We start from the raw sequence: 23359 nt of genomic DNA on the forward strand, positions 1-23359 counted from the left end.
TCAAGGTTGATAATTTCTTACTAAATAAATTGTTATCCCTTTTACGTTATTTTATAACTTGTTTTTGCAATTTCGTCTGGCACATTACCAAGTTAAAAATTGTGTTAACCTAGATAGGTGCATGTGTGCATACATTTGTGTAAATAAATCTATTATGTTGTTTGTAACAATAGAATATGTCATTTATATCTAATGTTATTGATTAACAACACCAACATGCTTAATTAGCTAAACAGATTTTAAAGAAATTAGATATCTATTGAAATTATTTGGATAATTAATACAATACTTTTGGTTCAAATTAATGTATACCATAAAAATATTAATCATGAATTAAAATGCATGATACTTTAAATATGGATACAACTAATTATTAATTACTACAAGATAGCGTTTTTACTTGCGATGAGATTTTCGTTTTATTTGAATTATCTGTGTATAATGGAGGTACGTGCGTATAAAGGGAAAACTTATGGTCAAGGGATGGATAGTAGTATCTCCCAGTAAAATATCATCAAAGGGTTAACTAGGGTTGCCAACTAATCTGCCAAACGTGGCAACTATTGACAAAATCCTCCCGAAAACCCTGGGGAAGCCTATGTTCAGCAGTGGACAATTAATAGCTAATATGGCATGGTTTGGTAATGGAAGTAGGCGCTTTTATATTTTTATTTTTTTTTTTAATTCACAATTATGATTTTTGTTATATTCTAAGTTACATTCACGACGTTAAAATGAACGCCTATTCGTAATCTTGAATCGTGTAGTCAGTTTTTGATTGAGATTGATTGATGATGTGAGATTTGTATAATTGAAATATCATCCAGATGTGTATTCTACGGTCGTTCGTAGAAAGACTATTTCTCTTTGTAAACGTTGCAGTGTTTTGAAACTAATAGATCACTGAGTTGGAAGCTTCAAGTGGAACTGGTGCACTTCCACTCGTAGGGAAACAAGTTGTAAGCGATAGCGGACTGCTTGAGTGCATTGAGTGTAACATGCCTTAGGAATATATTGGCGAGTTGACTGTATCATCTCAATGGACATTTTATGCAAAATGTGTGTAAAAATCAATCTGTCTTTATTATCGTGCGACATTGTAGAACGATCATTTATATATCTAATTACTCAGGATACGGTACCAATTTTATTTTAGATTAACAAATGTTTTACATTGATGAGAAGAGAGAATTTATGACCAGGCATTTGGTACCTGGTAGTTTAGTGCAGCATTTAATACAATGTGTCTTTGAAATAAAACTATTTAATATTTTTTTTTACTTTGTTTATGATTTTGCATTGTGTTGTGTGTCTGAAAACTTAAACTATTAATTCATGAGTACCTGTTATACTTTTTGTCATAAACAACTTTTATTTAATAACTATTTGAAACATGAAAAATAAAATATATACATCTCTAATTTAATTGGCAGTTTTCGAAAAACTTTTCTTACAACCTGTACACACAATATTAAATAAAACAAACGTAAGCGAAATGGGAATTTCCACGAGCAACGCGGAAAATAAACTGAGATTTTTTTATTATATTTCATGTTACTTTTTATAGAAACGTATGAACATAATTAACTAATAATGAAACAAAATCTTGTGATAATAATGAATGTCAGAAATCTCGTCTCTAAATCGATGCTAAAATTAGAGTGAGTTATGTAATTAGGAATCGCATGCTAACATGAATAGTACATCTGAGGATAAGTGACCACCGCCGTTCACGATCACCCGCAATACTAAAGGCATCGCAGGTGTATTTTTGGCCTTTTAAAAAGGAAAATCGCCAAAAATTATCCAAAACAGACATAAAATGTATTACTTTTTATTTTCAAAGAGCCCTTTTATAAGTTTTCCTTATATCTAATAAATATATATAAATACATTATGTATGTATATTTCATAAACCTTTTTTTCTTGTTTGGTTACTGAAGTGTTTTGATTTTTTCTTTTGCGTTGAATTCCTAATTTAAGAAATTAATTAAATAAGAAAGTGACCAAATACACTAATAGTCAAAATAGGTTTGTAGGAGGTTATAATTTTTATAATAAGAGCACAGAATATTGATAATATTTTACCAAAGCTCAAAACTTGTAGCAAGCACCGTTAAAGGATACTTGATTCAAATTTAACTACAGCCCGACTCGTCGCTGGTCTACAGTCACGTCAAGGGCATTCATTCCACTGAGTATGATATACGATTTTTTATTCTGGCTAGCAAATGTTAGATATTTTTAATAGATGTTTTTTATATGTAAATTGGGGTTTTGTCTTTTGACCCTCGATGTTAGTCTTTCTCTATTCGGGGCACAAAATTGTTTATTGTATTTTTTATTTGTAGATTAAGGATAGTACCTTTTTTATATCACTGAGGTGGCAAACAAGCATACGGCCCACCTGATGGTAAGTGGTTACCGTAGCCTATGAACACCTGCAGTACCAGATTTATATATATATATATATATATATATATATATATATATATATATATATATATATATATATATATATATATATATATATATATATATATATATATATACACGTGTACGGCAATTTACGTGTACAAATAGACGATAGATTGAAGAAAGGTCAAGTTAAAAATACTCGTAACCGGCAAGTTTATGTGAATAAATTGATGGATCTGGAGAAATCTAAAGATTCCAATTGAATTAGAATAATGTAAATAGAACACAAAACGCATTCGAAGACCAATCGGGATATATTTGTAAATATATATGCAAGTATTTGTAGTATCTATACACTTTTAATTCCTTATTTGGAACAATAAATAAGTTGAAGCCTATTTGATGGAAAGTAGAATCAATAGTATGTACTTAACTGCTCGTAAAGAAATTAACAATTCTCTCTTGTGTCACAGATAGCTAACTTACTGTTCTAATAAAAATATTTCTTATAATTAGAAGTTATATTTATATATATATTTATATATATATTCTTTACTGCACTAAAACATACAGTAACAACAATAAGTTAATAACAATGTTAGCAAAGGCGAACTTATCTCTAAAAGAGATTTTTTCCAATCAACTTAACACAGTGGCATAGGAAGTAGTGAGTGGGCAGTGGTAGTGCTAAACAGAAGTTAAAATAAATATTTACATAAATTATAAATCATTATATATATATTTGAAAGATACAATATGAATACATACATATGAATATAAACCTACATAAATAAGAATATATTACATTTATATACACACACACATACATATATATACATACATACACACACACACACACACATATATATATACACACATACACACACATGTACATATACACAAGTACATACATATATTTCATTTTCATTTAAGAGTTTCCTCTTGTCGGTGCAACCAATCCATGCATCTTCCTCCAGCCAGCTCTATCCCAGGCCATATCCTTTATCTCCCTATACGACATGACGCCTAGTGTTTCCTTTATCTGTTCCATGTAGTTAGTTAGTTTAACATATATACATATGTTAAATACAACATATAAATATCAAATAAAAGAGAACACAATGATGACAGTCTTCTAATATTTTTTTTATATTTAAACATTTATATTTTACTGAAGTAAATATTATTTTACGGAATTCCATATAACTGATTATTTGATTACAATTATTTTGTTCAATTCCGCTATTATTATTATTTGTACGACTGTCAACGCTCGACGATTAACTACTATTATTATTACTAAAAGTTCTACGACCTTCCACATTAGCCATCAATCTCCGACTGCCATTTCGTCTACGCACGTTTTGTGAAACGTCTTTCACCTCTAAATGAGGCTTCGTTCGATTCTTTGGTGACATTCAGGCAAATTAATGGAACCTAGTGTTTATCCATCCACACTGCACCCAAACTGCAAATTTCACATTCTCAGATCCGAGCATATAAAAATACCTGTGAGAGAACTAACACTATAACTTTTACATTGCCGTAAGAAAAGTTATAAAAAAATTTAATTCAGGTATGTACTAGAAGAATAAAGTAAAATTACATAATACATATTTGATAGGATAGATTACCTAATTGATGCCTATTTAAATGGTTGAACATTAGAAAGAAAGAAATATTTATTTATTCTATTCGTTTTAATTTTTTTTTTAATTATTGCATTTGAGAACAATACAGTCATTGTTTTATATATAATGTCTGTTTTTTCTCTTTTTATTTAGTATACGATCTATTTTGATTATGATAGACCGGTTCAAGTTTGTCTTATTACTTACATCCATTTTCATACCAATATAATACAAGTAGATTTTCTTCGCAAAAAAATTGATTTTAATCGTTAAAATTGAAATCTTTAGCATCGTTTAAGTTTTTTTTTTTGTATACAATCAGTGTAACTTAATTTTTTTTTACAAAGAAATATAGGTTGAGGATCAGGCGATATGTGTGATTGTGTTACTCATTATTATTTTTTAATGTATGTATCTTTATTGTGTCTTAAGTGGATATTAATTTAGATATTTTTTTTTATATTATTTTAAGGGCTTTTACCTTCTTCAGGTATATCAGTCCTATTGTACCCCGAACTGATTACTCAAACAAAACTTTATCTACTTTCCCTAGACGCGGAAAGAGAAGAATTAATGGGCATCAATAATTTACAGAGATGTTCAAAATTTTCTGGTTTAAGTTCAGCTAACATAGACTGAATAAGACCAACATTCAATTTATTTAAGTTAAAGTGGCGCATGAATTCTTCTCTTATATTTAGATATTATATAAACCAATATATTTAAATTTTAATTAAAAAAAAATGTAAAGGGAGCTCGATAAATTATGGACCCGTGTTTTCTTAAAACTAGATTGAAGGGTTAGCTTTGGAGCCGAATGCGAAGAGAATGATAGTGTCTGCAAGTGATGTTCCATCTCATTGTTAGTACACTGATAAATCAGAGCATTCAGGTGGCGTGTCGACTTGGAGCGAGGTTAGTCAAAGGTTGTTTTATATAATTATAACTTCTGCTATTCTATTTGTCCTTTTCTATAGGTTGAATAGAGCTTGTTGAAATTGTATGTTCTGTTAGGTGAAAGACTTGATTGCGGTTTGGGGTTCTAAAGATTAAATCTCGACCGTAATATGTATTTTATAGTCATATAAAGTGTGGTTATGTTTTTTGAATCTGCGTAACATGTGGCGAAACTAATGCGGAAACGTATTTACGGTATACTTGAATAAAAGTGGTAATCGTTGTCTATAAACCTGAACAGTGTCATGAATGTCACTGTAATGACAATAAATAGAAACTTTTCAGCGTCTTATAGCAGTAGGAATGCGTGTACCGCTCTTGATTTACGAGTAGTACAGGAGGCTTGAAATTTTTTGTCATTTTTACTTTTATGTTTTTTAGGGTAAAGCTTAAGTTTCAATAGTAGAATGGGCATTCTAAGGGCTTAGAAGGATGCAGACTAAATGGAAAGGATGGACTTAGATTTCATCTTGCACATAGTTGTAGATATATAAAACTAGAAACTGACTAACTTACAACCGCTGCAAAATTTGTTGGCTCAATGCTTCTAAAACTTTTCGCCTGGAAACATGAAACTTTACATCTCTATTATTACGATACTTTGTATTAAGAAAAGATTTTCCGAAATTTCCGTAGCAACAGGGTTGCAAAGCAGCAAGAAATATATAGTCAGACTTATAAATAAGGATGGGCAATACATTTAAATATTAAATACACTTTTCCAGTGGACAGAACATTCTAAAGAGCAAAACTACGTTTTACGGAGGCAACGTAACGTGACATCGCTTCAAGGTGTGTTAAGTCCCGCCTGCTTTCTCTGTAAATAAATTATGTAGCTTTTAAGCTGTGAAAAGGGAAACCGTGTCATGAGTATGGAAAAATATCTCTCTTTATACGCCACAGAGCGCTTAAATAAGGTATTATTTAACGACATTAAAAACCAAGCAACATGCAGGATTTTGTTTCTACGTGTTATTTTTTCTTTGCTTTTAGGGGTAATTAGAAAATGGAACTCTTATAATGTTATATTCGCTATATAGGCACTATGTGGGTTTGCGAGTCACAGTATCATAAGTTTTAGTTTTAGAATGCAGAACTTTATGAAAATTTACAGGAAAGTGTGCCTTACTTAAAGGACTTATCGATATTTGATTCGTTTGATTTTTCGTTATAAGATTCATAACTCGACTATATTTTTTGTATGTTACGCAAAAATTAAGTTCATGTGGAAGCGAATTTGGTGATTATTTTTTTTTAATAATCTAAATTATAATCGAATTACATCAAATGAAAGTTTGAATACATTTTCTATATTACTATTTTTACGGCCTAATGTCTCTTACGCATTTTAAGAGATATATTTACCTTAGAAAAGCTAGAGTTTCTTCACAATTTTCTTATAAATACTCAAATAGTGGTTATCAGTCGACATTATATTGCACAAGAGTTTCTGATTCTCAAGAAAATAGCTTTGTCTATGGCGAAAATATTATTGTAGAACTATACGTAGGAATAAACTCTACTGATTATCTACTAACAAATATATTTATAAAATTATTTAAAAATTGACAAAAATTTTTCGTAATATGTGCTCAAAAATATACAGCTAAATATATAGTTCTTTTTGAAAGTTGTTTAATAATAGCTTATAATTACAGAGGTATAAACATCTATATAGTTACGGAACCTCATTAATGCTTATCAGACATACACTTGGCCAGTATTTTTGTATTCGGGACCACAACTCACGTATTCCAAGATCTGTTTCGTCTACGTTTACATCGTACCTTGTTATTGAACGTCTGATATAAATTACGTTTTCAATATTATGTTTAACCTCTAGAGATAGGTCAAAAGTACGGTTTGAAATAGGTTAAAATATTTTTGGTATTGACAAATATGATAAAAAGTATTAAATGTGGTTTGGACACAGTTAATTTGTTGTATTTTTTGTTCTTTGTATAGCTATAAGTTACTAATATTATAAACTAGCTTTGCTCCTCTTTGATCATGTTAACGCAAAAAAAAAAATGAAAATATATGTGAAAAAAACTTTGAAGACTGGAGATGAAAAATAAAAAAAAATTAGGATAAACAGTGTATCTATTGTGTATAGTGTATATATTAGATACTACACAATATACAGTACAAATGTCGTAGTATTACTAGTATGACATCATTCATATTAACCCAATAATACTATCCTCCTTTCGGTAGTTGACTGTATACTTACATAGTAACATATGTTATAACTATTGTAAAAACTACTACATTTGCAAAAGATATAAAACGTGTTACTATGTAGGTATTTAATTGAGGAACAACAGACATGAGAATTAAGGCGTCAACTTGATTGATATGGGATACCGTTCTACAAACTCAATGGGCCGTGCAGAATTGTTTCCATTTGTCTTTCTGTCAGGCTTTTACTTCACTAAACTATTTGTATGTATTTTTTATGGGAAAGGATAGCCCTCTGTTACCAAGTGTGTAAAAGGATGAATTATTTTAATATTAACCGGCTATTTTATACAATATTTTTATTATTTTAAGTTTGAGATACAGATTATTGTAATTATCCGTCATTGGGTCTCTGAGGATGATGGATGATATCCTATTAAATTCTTAAGTCTTCTAAAACTTTCAATTTGTCTTTTCTTTCTCTGTATGTGTCACGTAACTTCTTCATAATTTTCAATCGATTTTGATGACTATTTTGATTGTTAATAAGGTTTACTTTCATATCGATCCAATGAGAGAATTATGTAGTGACGGAATAAGTATACATGCCATACTCCCATAAGGGTATTTAAAGAGGGAAAAGGGGGCGTGCCCCCTTCAGAATTGTTCGGTGTTCACCTCAGAATCAGGAGTGGAGCTTTCAACTATGGGAAAACTCATTTCTAAGAGTACGTGTGCGCCTATTATAATGAAGTTATGATGGAATAAACGCACTTATATATACATGTATGTAAACCTTAAAAACATTCCACTCTTTTTTCAGACAGTCGTGAAATAAATGTATATTAGTGTTACTTCTACCTAGTCTAATATTTTTTATATTACAAAGACATATTAGCCCCATCATATCTAAACCTAATTATATATAAATTTACATAATTTGATTCAAGCCCCCCTGGACAAAGAAGTATTGTAATTAAATAAGTAAAGATTTTAGTATTTATATATGTGGGCCCGCTCGTATACTTCCATTTAATTATAGTTCTATATAAGACTATTACAAAAGCCGTGGTAATGAAATACAGAGAAAATTGAATGAATGTTAAACATCTCTTTAATCAAGGAACGAAAATTACATAGCCTTCATTAACGTTTTAATTATAGACTGATTTACACACTCAGATATAACCAAGGTTATAAATAGTCATTAAAAGACATTTGTAATGTATTTTTCTCATATTTCTCGTTGATATCCAAAAAAGACAATGTTTGAATTGAATCTTAATAAAATTCACTTAACTGGAAGTAGGTTTATGTTATATCAAATATATTACGTATGTCTTGTATTTGCAATAGGATTACATGTAGTGAAAGGGCAAACCACCCCTTTAAATGTAAGTGAAATAGGTATGTATTAAATTTTAAAGTGATTAATTTAACGAAAATGTAAATAAACAAATGAATTATTGATTTGATCATATAATGTTGATGTCCAGTAGTAGTTATAAAGTTGATTAATGGATTAAATATTTCGATTCGCTATTAATTTCATTCAGAGAGTTTCTGTGATAATTTCAATAGACTGTGGTTGCCTCATCATGAAGTTTTTTTTTTATACAACTTAGAATGGCAAACAAGCTGACGGCCCACCTGATGGAAAGTGGTAACCATCGCCTATAGACATGAGCAGTACCATGGACATAACAGAGTATACTGTTTCGCCCATGATACCCCTCATGCGTTGCCATTCCTGAGGACTCAGGCGTTATTCCTCCGTACCCAGTAAATTCATGCCATATGCCACCCTTCAAACCGAAACACAGCCATGCAAACACAACTGCATTACGGTTGAAACACGAATGGGACAGAGGTACCCAAGCAATCGACTTTTGTACAAAGTCTCCCTCTGGTATTTAAACAGATCCTATTGAAACAGACATAGTCCCAATATAGAATAAGCCAGCCCTTCCTATCCTGTGGGTATCGTAAGCGGCGACTAAGGAATTTCGTGGTTCCTTCCCTCATTGACTACCATAAGTGACGGTCCTGAACCACCTGCATCGTCTAACTCCCTGTAATATACGACTATATTACTACTAATAAAATTAATGTATAAGTGAGTTTGTTGGTTTTTGTTTGGCCTTTTTAATGGTACTATCAATCCTCATAAAATTTGGCCCACATGTAATATTTGGAATGAAGAAGGATATAGTATTTACGTAAGTCAATCAATATACCGTGATCAGACAAATCCACGAGTAAAGAATAGTATGTAATAATTCTGCATAAATTAAGTATCACAATGATTTTAATTAGATGATTATCTGTTGTTTACTTTATTACGAATTTTAAAATTGTCATTTAAACGTACAAGTAAATATACGTAATAATATTTGTTGTATATATGTGTAATGTTAAAATATATAAATATATATTTTATTTGGCAATTTTTGAAATATGCTTTTCAACGACTTACGTACAATATACTATAATAGTTTTGGAACTTATGACGTAACTTTGAAGTAATAACATTATACTTTGGCAAGTAATGTTTGGTCAGTTTTAGTGTTCAGTTGTTTTGAAGTTTAGTATCAGTTATTTTACTTTGCTAACTTTACTAACACAATATGAATTTTTCTGACTGAAACAATGCAATATACTTTAATTTTTTTTAGAGAACGCGACAACTGAAGCTGACAATTTGGAGGTCACTGATCTATCAGAGTCGGAAATTGTAGACGCCATGAATTTTGATGTGGAAGTTTATAGTACAATATCATTTCACTATTTAAATTCACAGAACGTAAATCCAGAAAATGTGAAATTTCAACCGATAAATCAAACAATGGAGAGGTGCTACGATGACTATATTAGATGTATACTCACACAGTGAGTACATATATGTAATTAGACAGAGATGTATATCGCGTAATGTTTATATAAAACAGGAAAAATATTTATGTATTTATTTAACTCTTTATTGCACTAAAAACTTAAAAATAAACAATAACATATAAACAATTCAAGTGAATACAGTAGCGTGAAGTACAGATTAAAATATACACACAAAGGTACAAAAGGCGGTCTTATCGCTTGGGCAATCTCTTATAGACAACCTTTGGTTAAAGGAGAATATATAGAAGTGGGTAGGTGGCGCAAGAGCGAATTCATAATTTTTACGTACATAAAATACAAAACCTATAATGCATAAAAGCATCAAATACATATTATTTATTAAACTACTTATTATAACAAATAGGTAATATATAATATATACTAAGTAAGTTTTCCTGTTTTTTGCTGCTTTTTGTATAATTGGCAACATATGGTTTTTTTTTATTTTTTTAATAAAATAATATTTATATTATTCGTTCACATATAACTTTCTATAGGTAAAAGAAATTTTAAAATTAAGTGAATCAGTTTTTGAGTTTCTCCTTATCAAACATACATTTATCCTTTTCAAACATACATACATACAAATTTTGAGATTTTTAATCTTAAATTGAAATATTCTTGTAGATCAAGTTTCATCAAATATGAATTACTAACATTACTACTATAATATTCGAAATTTGTAAATTTGTTCGAAAATACTATACAAATTTTGAGAAAGATGAAAAGTATTTGTTAAACAGAAAAGTTGCAGAGAAAAATAAATTTTAATGACAAGTTACAAATTAAGTATTTACACGACACACAATTGAATATAGTCTTTTTAATATTAAATACTTCTAATGTAATAACCTGTATTCAAGAAAATAATGTTGTCATTCACTCATTCATTTAAAACTACACTATATATTATTTATTCACACTAGTTGACCCGAGATAAGCTGCCTGTGTATATTTAAATTTGTTTTTCTTTTATCGATCTATTACTGGCGTTAAAAAAACGAATCAGTCAAATTGTTGTAAAAAAAAAAAAAAAAAGGAATTACTAACATTACTATATTATATTCAATATGTTTAATATTCGAAATTTGTAAATTTGTTCAAAAATACTATACAAATTTATTTTGGGCTAACTGACCTGGTTTATATACTATATATATTTAGGTGTATTGTTTTGTTAAATTTTCGTACTTATGCAATTTAGAGTGGCAAACAAGTTGACAGCCCACTTAATGGAGAGTCCTTACCGTCGCTTATATACATGAGTGGTACTATTGACATCACAGAATGTACTGTGACATCCATGGCTTTTCTCATGCGTTGTGTTGTTATGAGGGCTATGGTGTTATGTCTCCTCCTGAAATTTCACTCTCACGTCAAAACAAACTGAAACAAAGCTATGTAGGTAAATACAGCTACTTCACGGCAGAAACACGAGAGGGACAGTAGGGATGGAGAGGGAGGTACACATGCAGATAACTATGGTACAGTCTCCTTCTAGTAAAATAAAATACTGAAGAAACTGCTTTTTTGTAAAGCAAAATCCTGCTTGTATTTCAGACCAGTTAGAGAGCAAGTTTGCGCTGCAAATGAACCGAATAAGGGCTACGGTTACAACACATTGGATTCAATTTGCGATGCATACTTCGATAACTGCAGAAGAGGAATCAGTAAGTAAATACACTATTTTTTTTATGAAATTTGGAATTTAAAACAAGCCAATTGAAAGTGATATCCATTGCTGATAAGCATAAATAGTATTATGTACATTTGACATATAACAACAGTTGCCATTTCTGAAGATAAAAATATTATGTCTGTGTGCTAAGTAATTTCATTACCATATCCTTTTAAACTGAAATAATGGTGAAATAAGACGAATTCTGTGAGTTTATAATATAAAAACGTGCGCATAATTTTTATAATCACAAAGTGATATCAAGTATCAAACCAACATCATTAATACAATAAACAGTACGTTCTGTGATGTCCATACGTGCATGCATGCGCGCACGTACACGTGCGCGCGCGCACACACACACACACACACAACAAACACACGCTCAAGCTCATCTTACATCTCCTACACGTTGCACACATCACATGCACTAATTTCGAAGCGTTAATTAATTTAATTGTTGCTGACTGTGATTGATAAAATTATGGTTTCACAAAAGAGAGAGGGTTTCAAAAGAGAGCATTGATGTCTATAGCATAGGTATAAAACTAGTTTAGGTATTAGTAGTATTAGGTAGTCTAGGAAGTCCTCATTTTTGGTAACCCTTTTTTCTGGTTTTTACTTATAAGACACTCGTTGTACTTTTGGCATTTTATATTTCAAATGTTGGTTATAAGTAAATTATTGTTTATAGACAACTTTATTTTTTACAAAACATCCAAAAAATGAGAATGCTATCAATTCAAATCAATACCAATTTCGTAGAAGATTATGTGGTACAAAATATTAAATTATAATGACAATAGTAAACAAGTTAACGGTCCCTTTGATGAAAAGACGAAGCTGTCTACGGGTATGAACAAGCCTATCGATTTTATAGAACATACCCTCTTTCCCCTTCAAACCTCTTAAGTTACTTTTAAGGTTTGAAGACACGCTTCGTGTCTCTTATGTTAGAAATTGCATTGGATAAATTTTTGTTCAAACTGAAATACAATAATATATAATACATTGTTATAAAATTACGACAATGTATTGTATTATATATATATATATATATATATATATATATATATATATATATATATATATATATATATATATTTATTCGGTATGATACGAGTATTTATTGTTATATTAATTTATATTAATAGGTACATTTTTTATTTTTTGTGTATTTACTACTGTCCTTATATATCCCTTATATATATTATATATATGTATATTTGAAATCCTATAAATGAAAATTAACACCAGTTTTAATGAATGAGTTACCTTAAATCACATTGTATTATGTGTTCATTGACTTTTAAGAAAGGGCTTTTAGTGCTAACTATCTACTTATAGTATACTAAGTTAAGTTTTACTTACAAAATATATCTTTCAGGATTTTGGAGAATTGTCAAGGATGGAGCGTGTGATTATAAAAGTAAAAATACACATACTGTGTATTCCTTTGGAAGACGATAAAAGGTGACAAGAAGGTGTTATGGTGGTTATTTTCATTCTTCATACAAAATTAAAATGTTTTTTTGTTAATTGTATAATTATTATTTTAAGATCAACATTTAGTTGCTGGTCACAGTCACAACACTACTAACACTATTGAATTCAAATTTGGAATTTATTAACATATTGCAAAGGAAATAATTGAAAAAATATTTTTGTTTTCTTTGCTAGGAGGAAAATTTTAAAATGGATTTCTTGGTCAAAATAGGGTATCATAATTAACTATTGTTATAATTATTATTATATTACATAATATAATTTTATTTTATGTATATTTAAATTAAATATTTTTTATTTAAAATGAAACAATAACCTATTTAGATACTCTATTATGTGTGGAACCTTCGGCGTGTAAGTTCACTCACATTTGAACGGTTTTATTTAATATATAAACTATTTTATGTGTTGTATCTGTTTTGATATCGTTCGTGTACGATATTCATTTTGGTAAATATATTATTTATTCAAGAACTCGATTCAATTCAAATTCCTTACAACTACCATACATTTCTAATATGTTTTGTGCCTTAAAAAAGCGACTTTAATATATAACATGCCGATGAAGAATTTTGTTTCGCAAACAGCTTATTGTAATTTATATCTTCAATATGAATTTAATTATTATTTAACACCTTTTAAAGTTTTTTTTTTAAATTAGCTTAACTTTTCGTTAAGCGGTAGTAAACTTGCCCCACGCGGGATATTTAATTTTGAACTAAAAATCGGGACGTACCGCCAAAATCGTGATGTCTGGCAACGATCTTAGCTATGTATAATAAGTATAATTGTATGAACAAAATTAAAATTCAAATATTTTATTTCACTCTCCATGTATAATATAATATAATATAAAATGAACAATATATTGTGGAGATTGATGGCTGAATTAGGAAAACCTGTGACATCATCACAATCTTCAGACAAGTTGTAACAACAAGAACGTGTGGTCCCGGCATAGAATAGGCCACACCCTTCCTTTTTTGTAGATGTTGTAAGAGGTGATTGAGGGAAATTAATGGTCGAGGAATGGGTAGCAGCGTCCCTCTTAAAACATCACCAAGGACTAACTACCGTTGTCGACCCGCCTGTAAAGCGTGGCAACTACTGGCAAAGTCCTACAAGAGGGAGGCCTATGTTCAGTAGTGGACAGTTAACGGTTGATATCATCATCGTCAAGGCAAAAATTATCCCTTGTCCTTTTATATCCTTGTCTGTATAACATAACGATTCATGGGTAAGGCAACAAATAAACTACCCGATATTCACATCTAGATAATTACTAGTAAAGAGAGAGGAATGCAAAATTACATCTGTAGGATATATAGGATATCCCGAAATGTTTCAGCTATCCTATTGTTATATGTTTTATCGAAAACTATACAAAGTAATAAAGTAGTAGACGTCTAAAATGAAATTTCACTGGATTTTTAGTTCATGAATAAAACTCATACAAAATTTCTTGGAACTCTGTGAAACGTGATCCAATGCAAAACATTCACTGAAGACAGATTAAAGTTTTAAGCGCTTCAACGGTAGATAAAGACTTGGCTACACTGTGCTGTGCAACAGTATTATTTGGATGCTCTAATTTCCAAGTTTTACGAGGTCTACATTGTGTCTACGTACGGTGGAGGGGTTTCGGTTTTATGAACGTTTCATTGTATCGCGACAGCGAAACATCCTAGTTGTTCTCATTTTCATTGTTATTTATTTAATTATGAAAATACCTAAGTTAATATTGTCTACTTAACATTAGAATCTAAAATTAGAATAAAATAAATCAATTACATCAAAACATTTCATATTTAAAGGTAAAAATGGTATCGTTACAGTTTCTAAGTAAAATTTTTAAGTAACAGGTTTTCAATTCGTTGAATTCTGTCTTCCTTATTCATAAAAATATCAAACCTCTCGTAAACCTATTATAATTATAGAACTGTTTTGTCTATTTTTTGCGCTAAATTCTCAGTTTCAATGAAAGTAATCAAATAGTGAAATTAGTTAGAATAGGATTAGTAGGTTTAATTTTTATGAATCCTTATTTATAAAACTACCTCCTTGGGTAAGTGTTTATTTTTTTTTTAAATTGTCGACGTGATCGATTTCACTGATTTCGGTAATTTTGTGATTATTGAAAAAAAAAAAAAACTGTTTATAAACACACGATTCTGCGTTCTAATTTCAAATATAATATTTACGGTATAATAGGTATCTCTGAGAGAAATTTTGTAAGTCATTAGTGTGTATTATAAAATTTATTTGTATTTAATATTGTATATTATGATATATTTAAATATAAATTCGATAGCAATAATTAATATTTAGAGTATAAGTATTCATTTAGTCATGAATGTTTATTTGTTTGTGAAAAAATATTTTCACAAATATATATACAATCTAAAAAGACTTACTAGTAACGCATTTTTCTATATGACGAGTCATTAAGTGCTTTTATACTCATACATAGCACTTAACGGTTTGATTTTATCGTCACTATAATCTTAATAGGCAAATTAATGCAATTGTACGAAGTCCCTTTTAATTTTACGTTGACGACGACGTCATGCTGGTACCATAGACTCGCATGGAAAATTATTTACTGGAATCGTCCATAGAAATAAATCTACGAAGAGTTATCAGTGCATAAAAATATTAACAAAAGAAAAACGATTACACTCTCTACATAGTTGTCTACATGGATAACCTTATTTCTGCCGTCATGCAGTTTCATAGCATGCTGTTATTAAAGGGTGAAATTTTATGACAGTAAATTTACTTGGGAGCGTGTTTCAAGAACTTTATGTCACAGACTACAAGAAACAGTTACAATATTACGAAAAATTTGTATGTTTTCTGATTGATAATATACTATAGTACTTTAGTACTGTATTAACATTAAAAATACATTAAGTATTATATATTATAATAAAAATAGATATGCGTTGGAATGAAACATGTTTTTTGACATGCATTCTTGTGAAAATGTGAAATAACAATAAACATATGTATATTTTATATTAAAATGTTTGATATTAATAGATAAATAAAAATAACACATGGTTTAATATCTTAAGCTAGAATGAATTTATATGAAATGTTATAAATATGTCACAAAGACTTTTACGATACTTATTACCTACTTAAGCAATATGTTTATTACCTGTTATTTATATGTATGTATAAAAGGCAACTGCAACTGTGTCGTAGTTTATCCTGTGTAATATTGTACACAATTTTGTACGAAATAGGTGCATGAAGAATAAATAAAGCTGACATAAAAGCTAAAAGCTCTGCAGTCATTTTATAGCTGTTAATATCAGAGGGGTAACAAATGCTCTCAACATTGTTATTATAGAAAATATAATTATGAACAATATTTTCCATTTATTAATATAATATAAAAATATTTATGTGAAAGTGGAGGGATGCAGGTGCTAGGGGTAGCTTAGACCAAAGACTATATACGAGTATGTACATTATGAGTACGCATATTTCTTTTAAAAAGGCCTGCAATTTTTATGATGTTGCGGAAGCTCATGGGCAGTGGTAATCACTAATCATCAGATGAGCCGTATGCTCGTTTGCATTACATAGTGTGGTGTCTAAGGAATTCTGTGTCTAAGTCTTAAGAACCGGTGGATATGAATAAAGGTGGATAGAGCAAAAGATACCTTTAGGACTTCGTTTTCTCTGTATATTTTACAAGCCTATAGCTGTGAAGAGAGATAATAAGCCAACGATGTTATTCACGTAAGGAATTTTTCTTTTTTTTTCTGAGCAGTTAGACAGATCCTTTGTAAAAAATATTCTATATATTGATTCAGCTACTAAACTATTATCACATCAAATTTCATTAAGATCAATTTACTACCGAAGCTTCCAAGGTTTTCTTTAAGGATCGAGTACCAAAAATTTATGGCATTTGGCACTCGGGAATTTAGTCTGTCTATCCCTTATTAATATACCAACCCGCTGACCCAGCGTGGTGACGTATGGCCATAAATTCTCTAATGAAAAGGACCAATAAAGTATGGATAAATACAGGCTGAAATGAATTCCTTAATATGTATATATATGTCGGATTATTTCGTAAAGATACTTTAAATGCATAGCCTAAAATATAATAGGTCTAATATATGTATTATTATTTTACATTAGAAATACGAAAGAGTATTAAAATAAAAGTGATCACGTACCAGTGGAAGGAGCGCAATAGATATATAGTATGTTATTTTAATAAAAATATCTAAGTTGATATTATCTACACAACATTAGAACAACAATATACTTTAGTAAAATAAAAAATATTTCAAATACAGAAATGATTTTGTTACAGTTTTTAAACGACTGTCTCCATTTAATAGACTTTTTTCATAAGGCTGTGTTACTTAATCACGTCGACAATTTTAAGTCGATTTTGATTTCCCACACGATAGAGTTTCCCGTCTTGATCCCATATTGAAATAATACGGTTGTCTGGAAGAGATTGCTTAGTGATAAGGTCGCCTTTTGTATAATTTCTTATTACAGTTAAATGTATTTACTATTTTATAAATGGTGCAATAAAGTGTAAATAAAGAAAGAAATAAATAAATTATTATACTAGCTGTCTATCGCGGCTATGGCTATTTGAATCCATACATAAGGTATCCTATGTGCTAAGTTAGAATATAACCTAGCCGTGTACGAAATTTCATTCAAATCAGTTCAGTAGTTTTAGCGTGAAAGAGTAACAAATATCCATCCATTTATATATCTATCGTTACCACTATTACGCGATTGCGTGTTAGTCGAAGGAGCGAAAAGTTGATGCAGCATGTCATTTTAATGAGTAATATTTACTTTATAAGAGAAAATTATCGATAAGAGAGATTTTAAAAATGTATTGCCATATAGGTGAACATGTGTAATTTTTTTAGATCATTAAGGTGGTAAACAAGTATATGGCCCTTGGCTTGCAATACCAGGAACATTGCACATTTGTTGCTGGCCCTGAAGACACCTCTTTATCCCTTCTTTGAAGAACTCTATGCTATAGCTCCTTGGAAAAACCTTAACACGGAGCTTATTCCAGAAATTAGGTCTTATTCTTAACGTAGGTACTATAAAACTAAACTTACTATTGTATGTTTAATACGAGAGCCAACATTGTAACCAAGCGTCCGGCAAATAGTCGTAGAGTTGGATACCACTTTACGTTCACTATAATGGGTTATCCAATTTGCCGAGACTCTTGCAAAATACTAAAGAAAATACTATTTTATACTTACACTGATGTTTAAGCAATTGTCGCTTCGGAGGATTGCTACCGAGGTCTAATAACTTGACTGAAAACTAAAACCGATTAACACGTACAAAATACTACAATTCTAGGAGTAAAGAAAAATGAATTCGGTCAGATGAAAGGGTTCCGTATTAAAATTAATCGTTCGTACATTTTTATACGAAATAGACACTTAATAGTTATTATTGTTGATAATGTAATTTGTAATTTCTTATTTTGAGTCATAATTTTGATTTAAAATTTTGTTTTGAAGGGTTTGTGTTAGTTTTACAAAAACGGCACTAGTATTTATTTCACCTTTAATATTTACATATACCTTTATAGAGTGTAATTATTTCTCATTTCTCACTTCATAAACTTCGAAGATAAAGAGTCGGGGAATGGTATATTATTTTTCGATCCGCTTAAGTTTTAAGTCAAAAACTACTCATCTTCAATACTTATAATAAATCTGCAGAGAGGTCAATTCTGTACATTAAATATATTATCAAAATAACTATCAGGGGGTGATTAGTGATCGATACCGATGCCAAAAATGCAATCAGTAAAATTTTTGTCTGTCTGTCTGTATGTTCGTTATAGAAACAAAAAATACTCGACGGCTTTTAACAAAACTTGGTATAATTATTCTTCATACTTGTAGGCAGGTTACAGTATACTTTTCATCACGCTACGATCAATAGAAGCAGAGCAGTGAAGGGAAATGTTGGGAAAACGGGAGAAGTTACTCCATTTTTAATCGCGTGTGCAGCCTTAATGGCCACTTTTTAAAATGTAAAAATGTCCACCTATGCGATGCCGGGACGAGCCGCTAGTTATAAAATAAAGAAATAAAAAACAATTTTAAAATGTTCAAGTAAAGCCTTTTCTCATATGACACCACTTGGATTAGTCCTTTTTGAAAATTCGATTACTAAAGAAAATAAAAAAATATTTTCACTTTTTTCTATTGCAATCTATGTAGATATGCGGGCCAACAATGTGTAAAACTTTTTCAAATTTTAAATCAAAAGCTTCCCAAATTTATTGTGTCTATTTGAATTTCCAATTAACTTTCCGGTAATGAAAAACGCCGTTAATAAACTAAATTAATCCTAGTGACGACAGAAGGCTTGCCCCCAGCCATTTGTCGTTTGAGGAATTGTTCGGATTGATACCTGCTGCTGATTTTCACCACCATATAACCCGCCATAAACTAAAGTTTCATCCCAATCATCTGGACGAGTGGCGGTCTTCTACCGTGCGTTTTTCAAGGCACTTTCTTCCACGCGCAACCACCCTTTGGAATCAACTTCCAGCAGTAGTATTTCCGAACCGATATGATATCATAACCTTAAAAAAACAGCATATTCCTTTTTAAAAGGCCGTCAGTACACCTACAATGTCGTTGGTGTTGTGGGTGATCATGGGCGGCGGTAGTCACTTACCATCAGGTGAGCCGCATGCTCACCTGATGGTAAGTGACTACCGCCGCCCATGATCACCCGCAATACCAGCGGCATTGCAGGTGTGCTGCCGGCCTTTTAAAAAGGAATATACTCTTTTCTTGTTATGTATGAAATTGTATTTCATATCAAATTTGAAAATGCTAGTGCACAGTTTACATAATAGTGCATTTACAAGATACTAGTACATCTGGCAGCCCAACTTAGAATTATTGTCGCTTCGTTTTGGCCTCTTATATGAAGAAACCAAGAATAAATGTACGTTTTTGCTTTGTTGGGAATATATTTTCACATACTCTTCATTAAAAAGAAAACATAGACACAACGACTTTAATTTACCATTTCAGTCTGCACCATTTTTAACTAACGTTTGCCCCCTGTGTTGTAAAAAAAGATCATATTCCAGTATGTTTGGCGAAATGTCGAGTCGTTTACCCAAGGACAACAGTCGATATATGCCTCTGCCTGCCCTCACAAGGATGGGAATATTTACCTTATATTTACTTTATATTTTTTTTGCATAAATAAGTAGAAACATCAATTATAAGATTTGAAATCAATATCCGGAGAGGCGTGGCAACAAGTAATAAAACATTTTAATAAATATTTATCGTGAACCATTAAAAACGAAACATTTTCTTCGAGCGAACTTTACTTAAATTGAGGTATATCTTTCTTTCATCGTACTTTAAGGTTTTTTGTTAGAAGTTTAATTTTGTTAATTTTTTAACAGAATGTGTGTAAGGGTTGTGAAGAATGTTTATTATCTATCTATACCTTTTAATTTAAATATCAGGAGCTTTTATCTGCGATTTAATTAGCGTAATTATCTTAGAATTAGTACTTAAATCATTTGAAAAAGAATTGGTTCAGAATTAGAAAAATCTTCTCGTAAGAAAAAGTAATTTTGCTGGCTATGAACTCCTACAATAACGTCCAACATATTCTTGACTAGTTTTTATATTGCTCCGTCACATTGTAAAATACTTAAAGTTACGCCAAGTACTAGCGTTAAAATTTTGCAGAAATTTTCCATTACTTTTTTTATGACGTTTTTAAGTGTGACGCGTCGATAGAAGTCTTATTGCATGGAAGACGTTATAACTTCTTATTAAATTTAAATCTATTATATAATATTGTGCAAATTTTTATACTACTGAATTATTATAACACTGATTCATACAAAATACCCCGTGTATATTTAGTACGAATCATTACAATATTATAAAAAAAAAACCTTTATAATTGTGATTGCAATTATAAAAGTTGTCTAAAATAGTCCAATTGACAGATAGATTGAAATGAAAATTAGACTAAAATATGTATATATGTTTTTTTTTTTTTTTTTATAGAACTTAGAATGGCAAACAACGGCTGACGGCCCACCATGGACATGTATACTGTTGCCATTCCTGAGGCCATTCCTGAGGACTCAGGTGTTATTCCTCTGTACCCAGTAAATTCACGCCATATCCCACCCTTCAAACCGAAACACAGCCATGCAAACACAACTGCTTCACGGTTGAAACACGAATGGGACAGAGGTACCCAAGCAATCGACTTTTGTACAAAGTCTCCCTCTGGTGAGATGTATCGTGAGATGATCCTAATAAATACCTTGAATTTATCATCTTCATCATCATCATATTAGTTGTTATCTATCTACTGCTGAGCCCTTCCCCATAGATTGCCATTAGGAACGGTCTGGAGTCACCTGCATTTACTGACTCCCAATGCTTTTGAAATCGTCATTCTATCGTCACTCTATCTAGTTGGAGGTCGTCTTATACTGCGTTTGCCTGTCCATGGTCGTCACTCAAGAACCTTTCTTCCCCATGGATGGTTCTTGAATTCATGTCACGCATTAATTTTGTAAGTAAATCTATAAATCTCTTAAAACGACATAAAAAAACCTTCATGGAAAAAATATGACATTGTTAGCTAATTGAGTATTTTAGCTTCCATTAACTAAATGAAATCTCTTAATTACTGTTTCTTCTCGAACAAGGATGTTTTTATTATGAGATTCATTCATTTCAAAATTACTTTCATGAATATTTATTCTATGACTATATGAAAGTAGGTAGCGACATTGTTGGATTAATGTGATTTTTAAGAACAATACTTCATAAATATATAATATATATAATAAAAAATAAAATAAAACAGATTTATTCTATTTTGTACCAGTTATAATGGAACATTTGCTTTTGCTTATGAGAATAAAAATGAAATACATCATTTTAAAACAAACGTAACGTTTTCAAAATATCATATAGGTATAAAAAAATCTAGCAGAAACATTAAAAAGAGAGACAGTAAGGAAATAAAAGAATAAAATTTTGTGCTCTCTAATTAAGTAAAGCCACACGAAATGGATGTTACAAATATGTCATTTTTCATATTTTCATAATGAGGAAAAAAGGGCTTGAATTTCTCGTTTAGGTGGAATTTAATAATAGACCCGGCTTTCCGGTATCTTAATTGTTCATGAATATTAATATTATTTAAAATTAACCCATTTTTGATAGAACGCCTCGGAGTTTAACATTCTGATCGAATTTCTTCCTTATTATTTTAACATGTTTTTCATTCCTTCATTTCATTTTATATTGTTTTATATATAACAGAAGGGTATCTAATAATTTACGTTCTTTAGCTAGTATATATTTGTTTTGATCATTATTTTGTTTTTTTTTTAATATTTACAATTATACCTACTGTTGCCTTCAAACGTTTAAAAGAGGAAGAAAATCTTCAATTAGATCAGATTAAACCGATTTAAATCTATTAAAACCAAATAACTTATTTAACTTACTTAAACCAATTTTAGTTTCTATTCCAAATAGTATACTCCTGTGTCAGTAAGGGTAAAATGCAATATAAATTTTGTCGAGAATAAAATATGTTTAGTGTAGAACAAATTCTTTAAAGTGACATCTATATAAAATAATTCAACTTAATAAAAATAGCAAGGTATTACTGTTCACATTAGCGTGTTTATAATGCATTCGTAAATCTAAATATACAGAAAACTATTGTGTTATTTATTTAGAAAATTCATGTTCTGATAGTTATCTACGAACGTTCGATACAATAATTTGTTTACCGCCAAAGTGAACTAGAGCAGTTCGACGCGACCTGATTTTAGTACTTCGACCTTACAGTTTAATTAACATAAATTGTTCGATTTATGGTTGTTAATCTAAATAACTAATATAATAAGGAAGTGACTTTGTTGTCTCCAGACGCCTTAAGGACACAACCAATCATTATGAATCGTGTATTAAACTATTACTAAATACATGATTATTACTACGATTAATTGATAACAATCAATAATCTCATTCGCCGTGTAGGT

General features: G+C 30.3%; 1 protein-coding gene across 1 annotated transcript in view; it reads left to right on the forward strand.

Annotated features, from left to right (window-relative positions):
- Positions 1 to 13800, forward strand: part of LOC116412842 (uncharacterized) — a 61139-nt gene extending 47339 nt beyond the window's left edge. The window contains exons 2-6 of the mRNA XM_052896813.1: positions 4917 to 4964; positions 5732 to 5798; positions 9863 to 10076; positions 11643 to 11752; positions 13148 to 13800. Coding sequence (XP_052752773.1) covers positions 4917 to 4964; positions 5732 to 5798; positions 9863 to 10076; positions 11643 to 11752; positions 13148 to 13230 — 522 coding nt within the window. The 3' untranslated portion in view covers positions 13231 to 13800. The remainder of the gene's footprint in view (positions 1 to 4916; positions 4965 to 5731; positions 5799 to 9862; positions 10077 to 11642; positions 11753 to 13147) is intronic.
- Positions 13801 to 23359: the final 9559 nt, after the last annotated feature.

Source organism: Galleria mellonella, unplaced genomic scaffold (genome assembly GCF_026898425.1).
Source record: "Galleria mellonella isolate WM207_F2 unplaced genomic scaffold, CSIRO_AGI_GalMel_v1 utg35, whole genome shotgun sequence".
Lineage (NCBI taxonomy): Eukaryota > Metazoa > Arthropoda > Insecta > Lepidoptera > Pyralidae > Galleria > Galleria mellonella.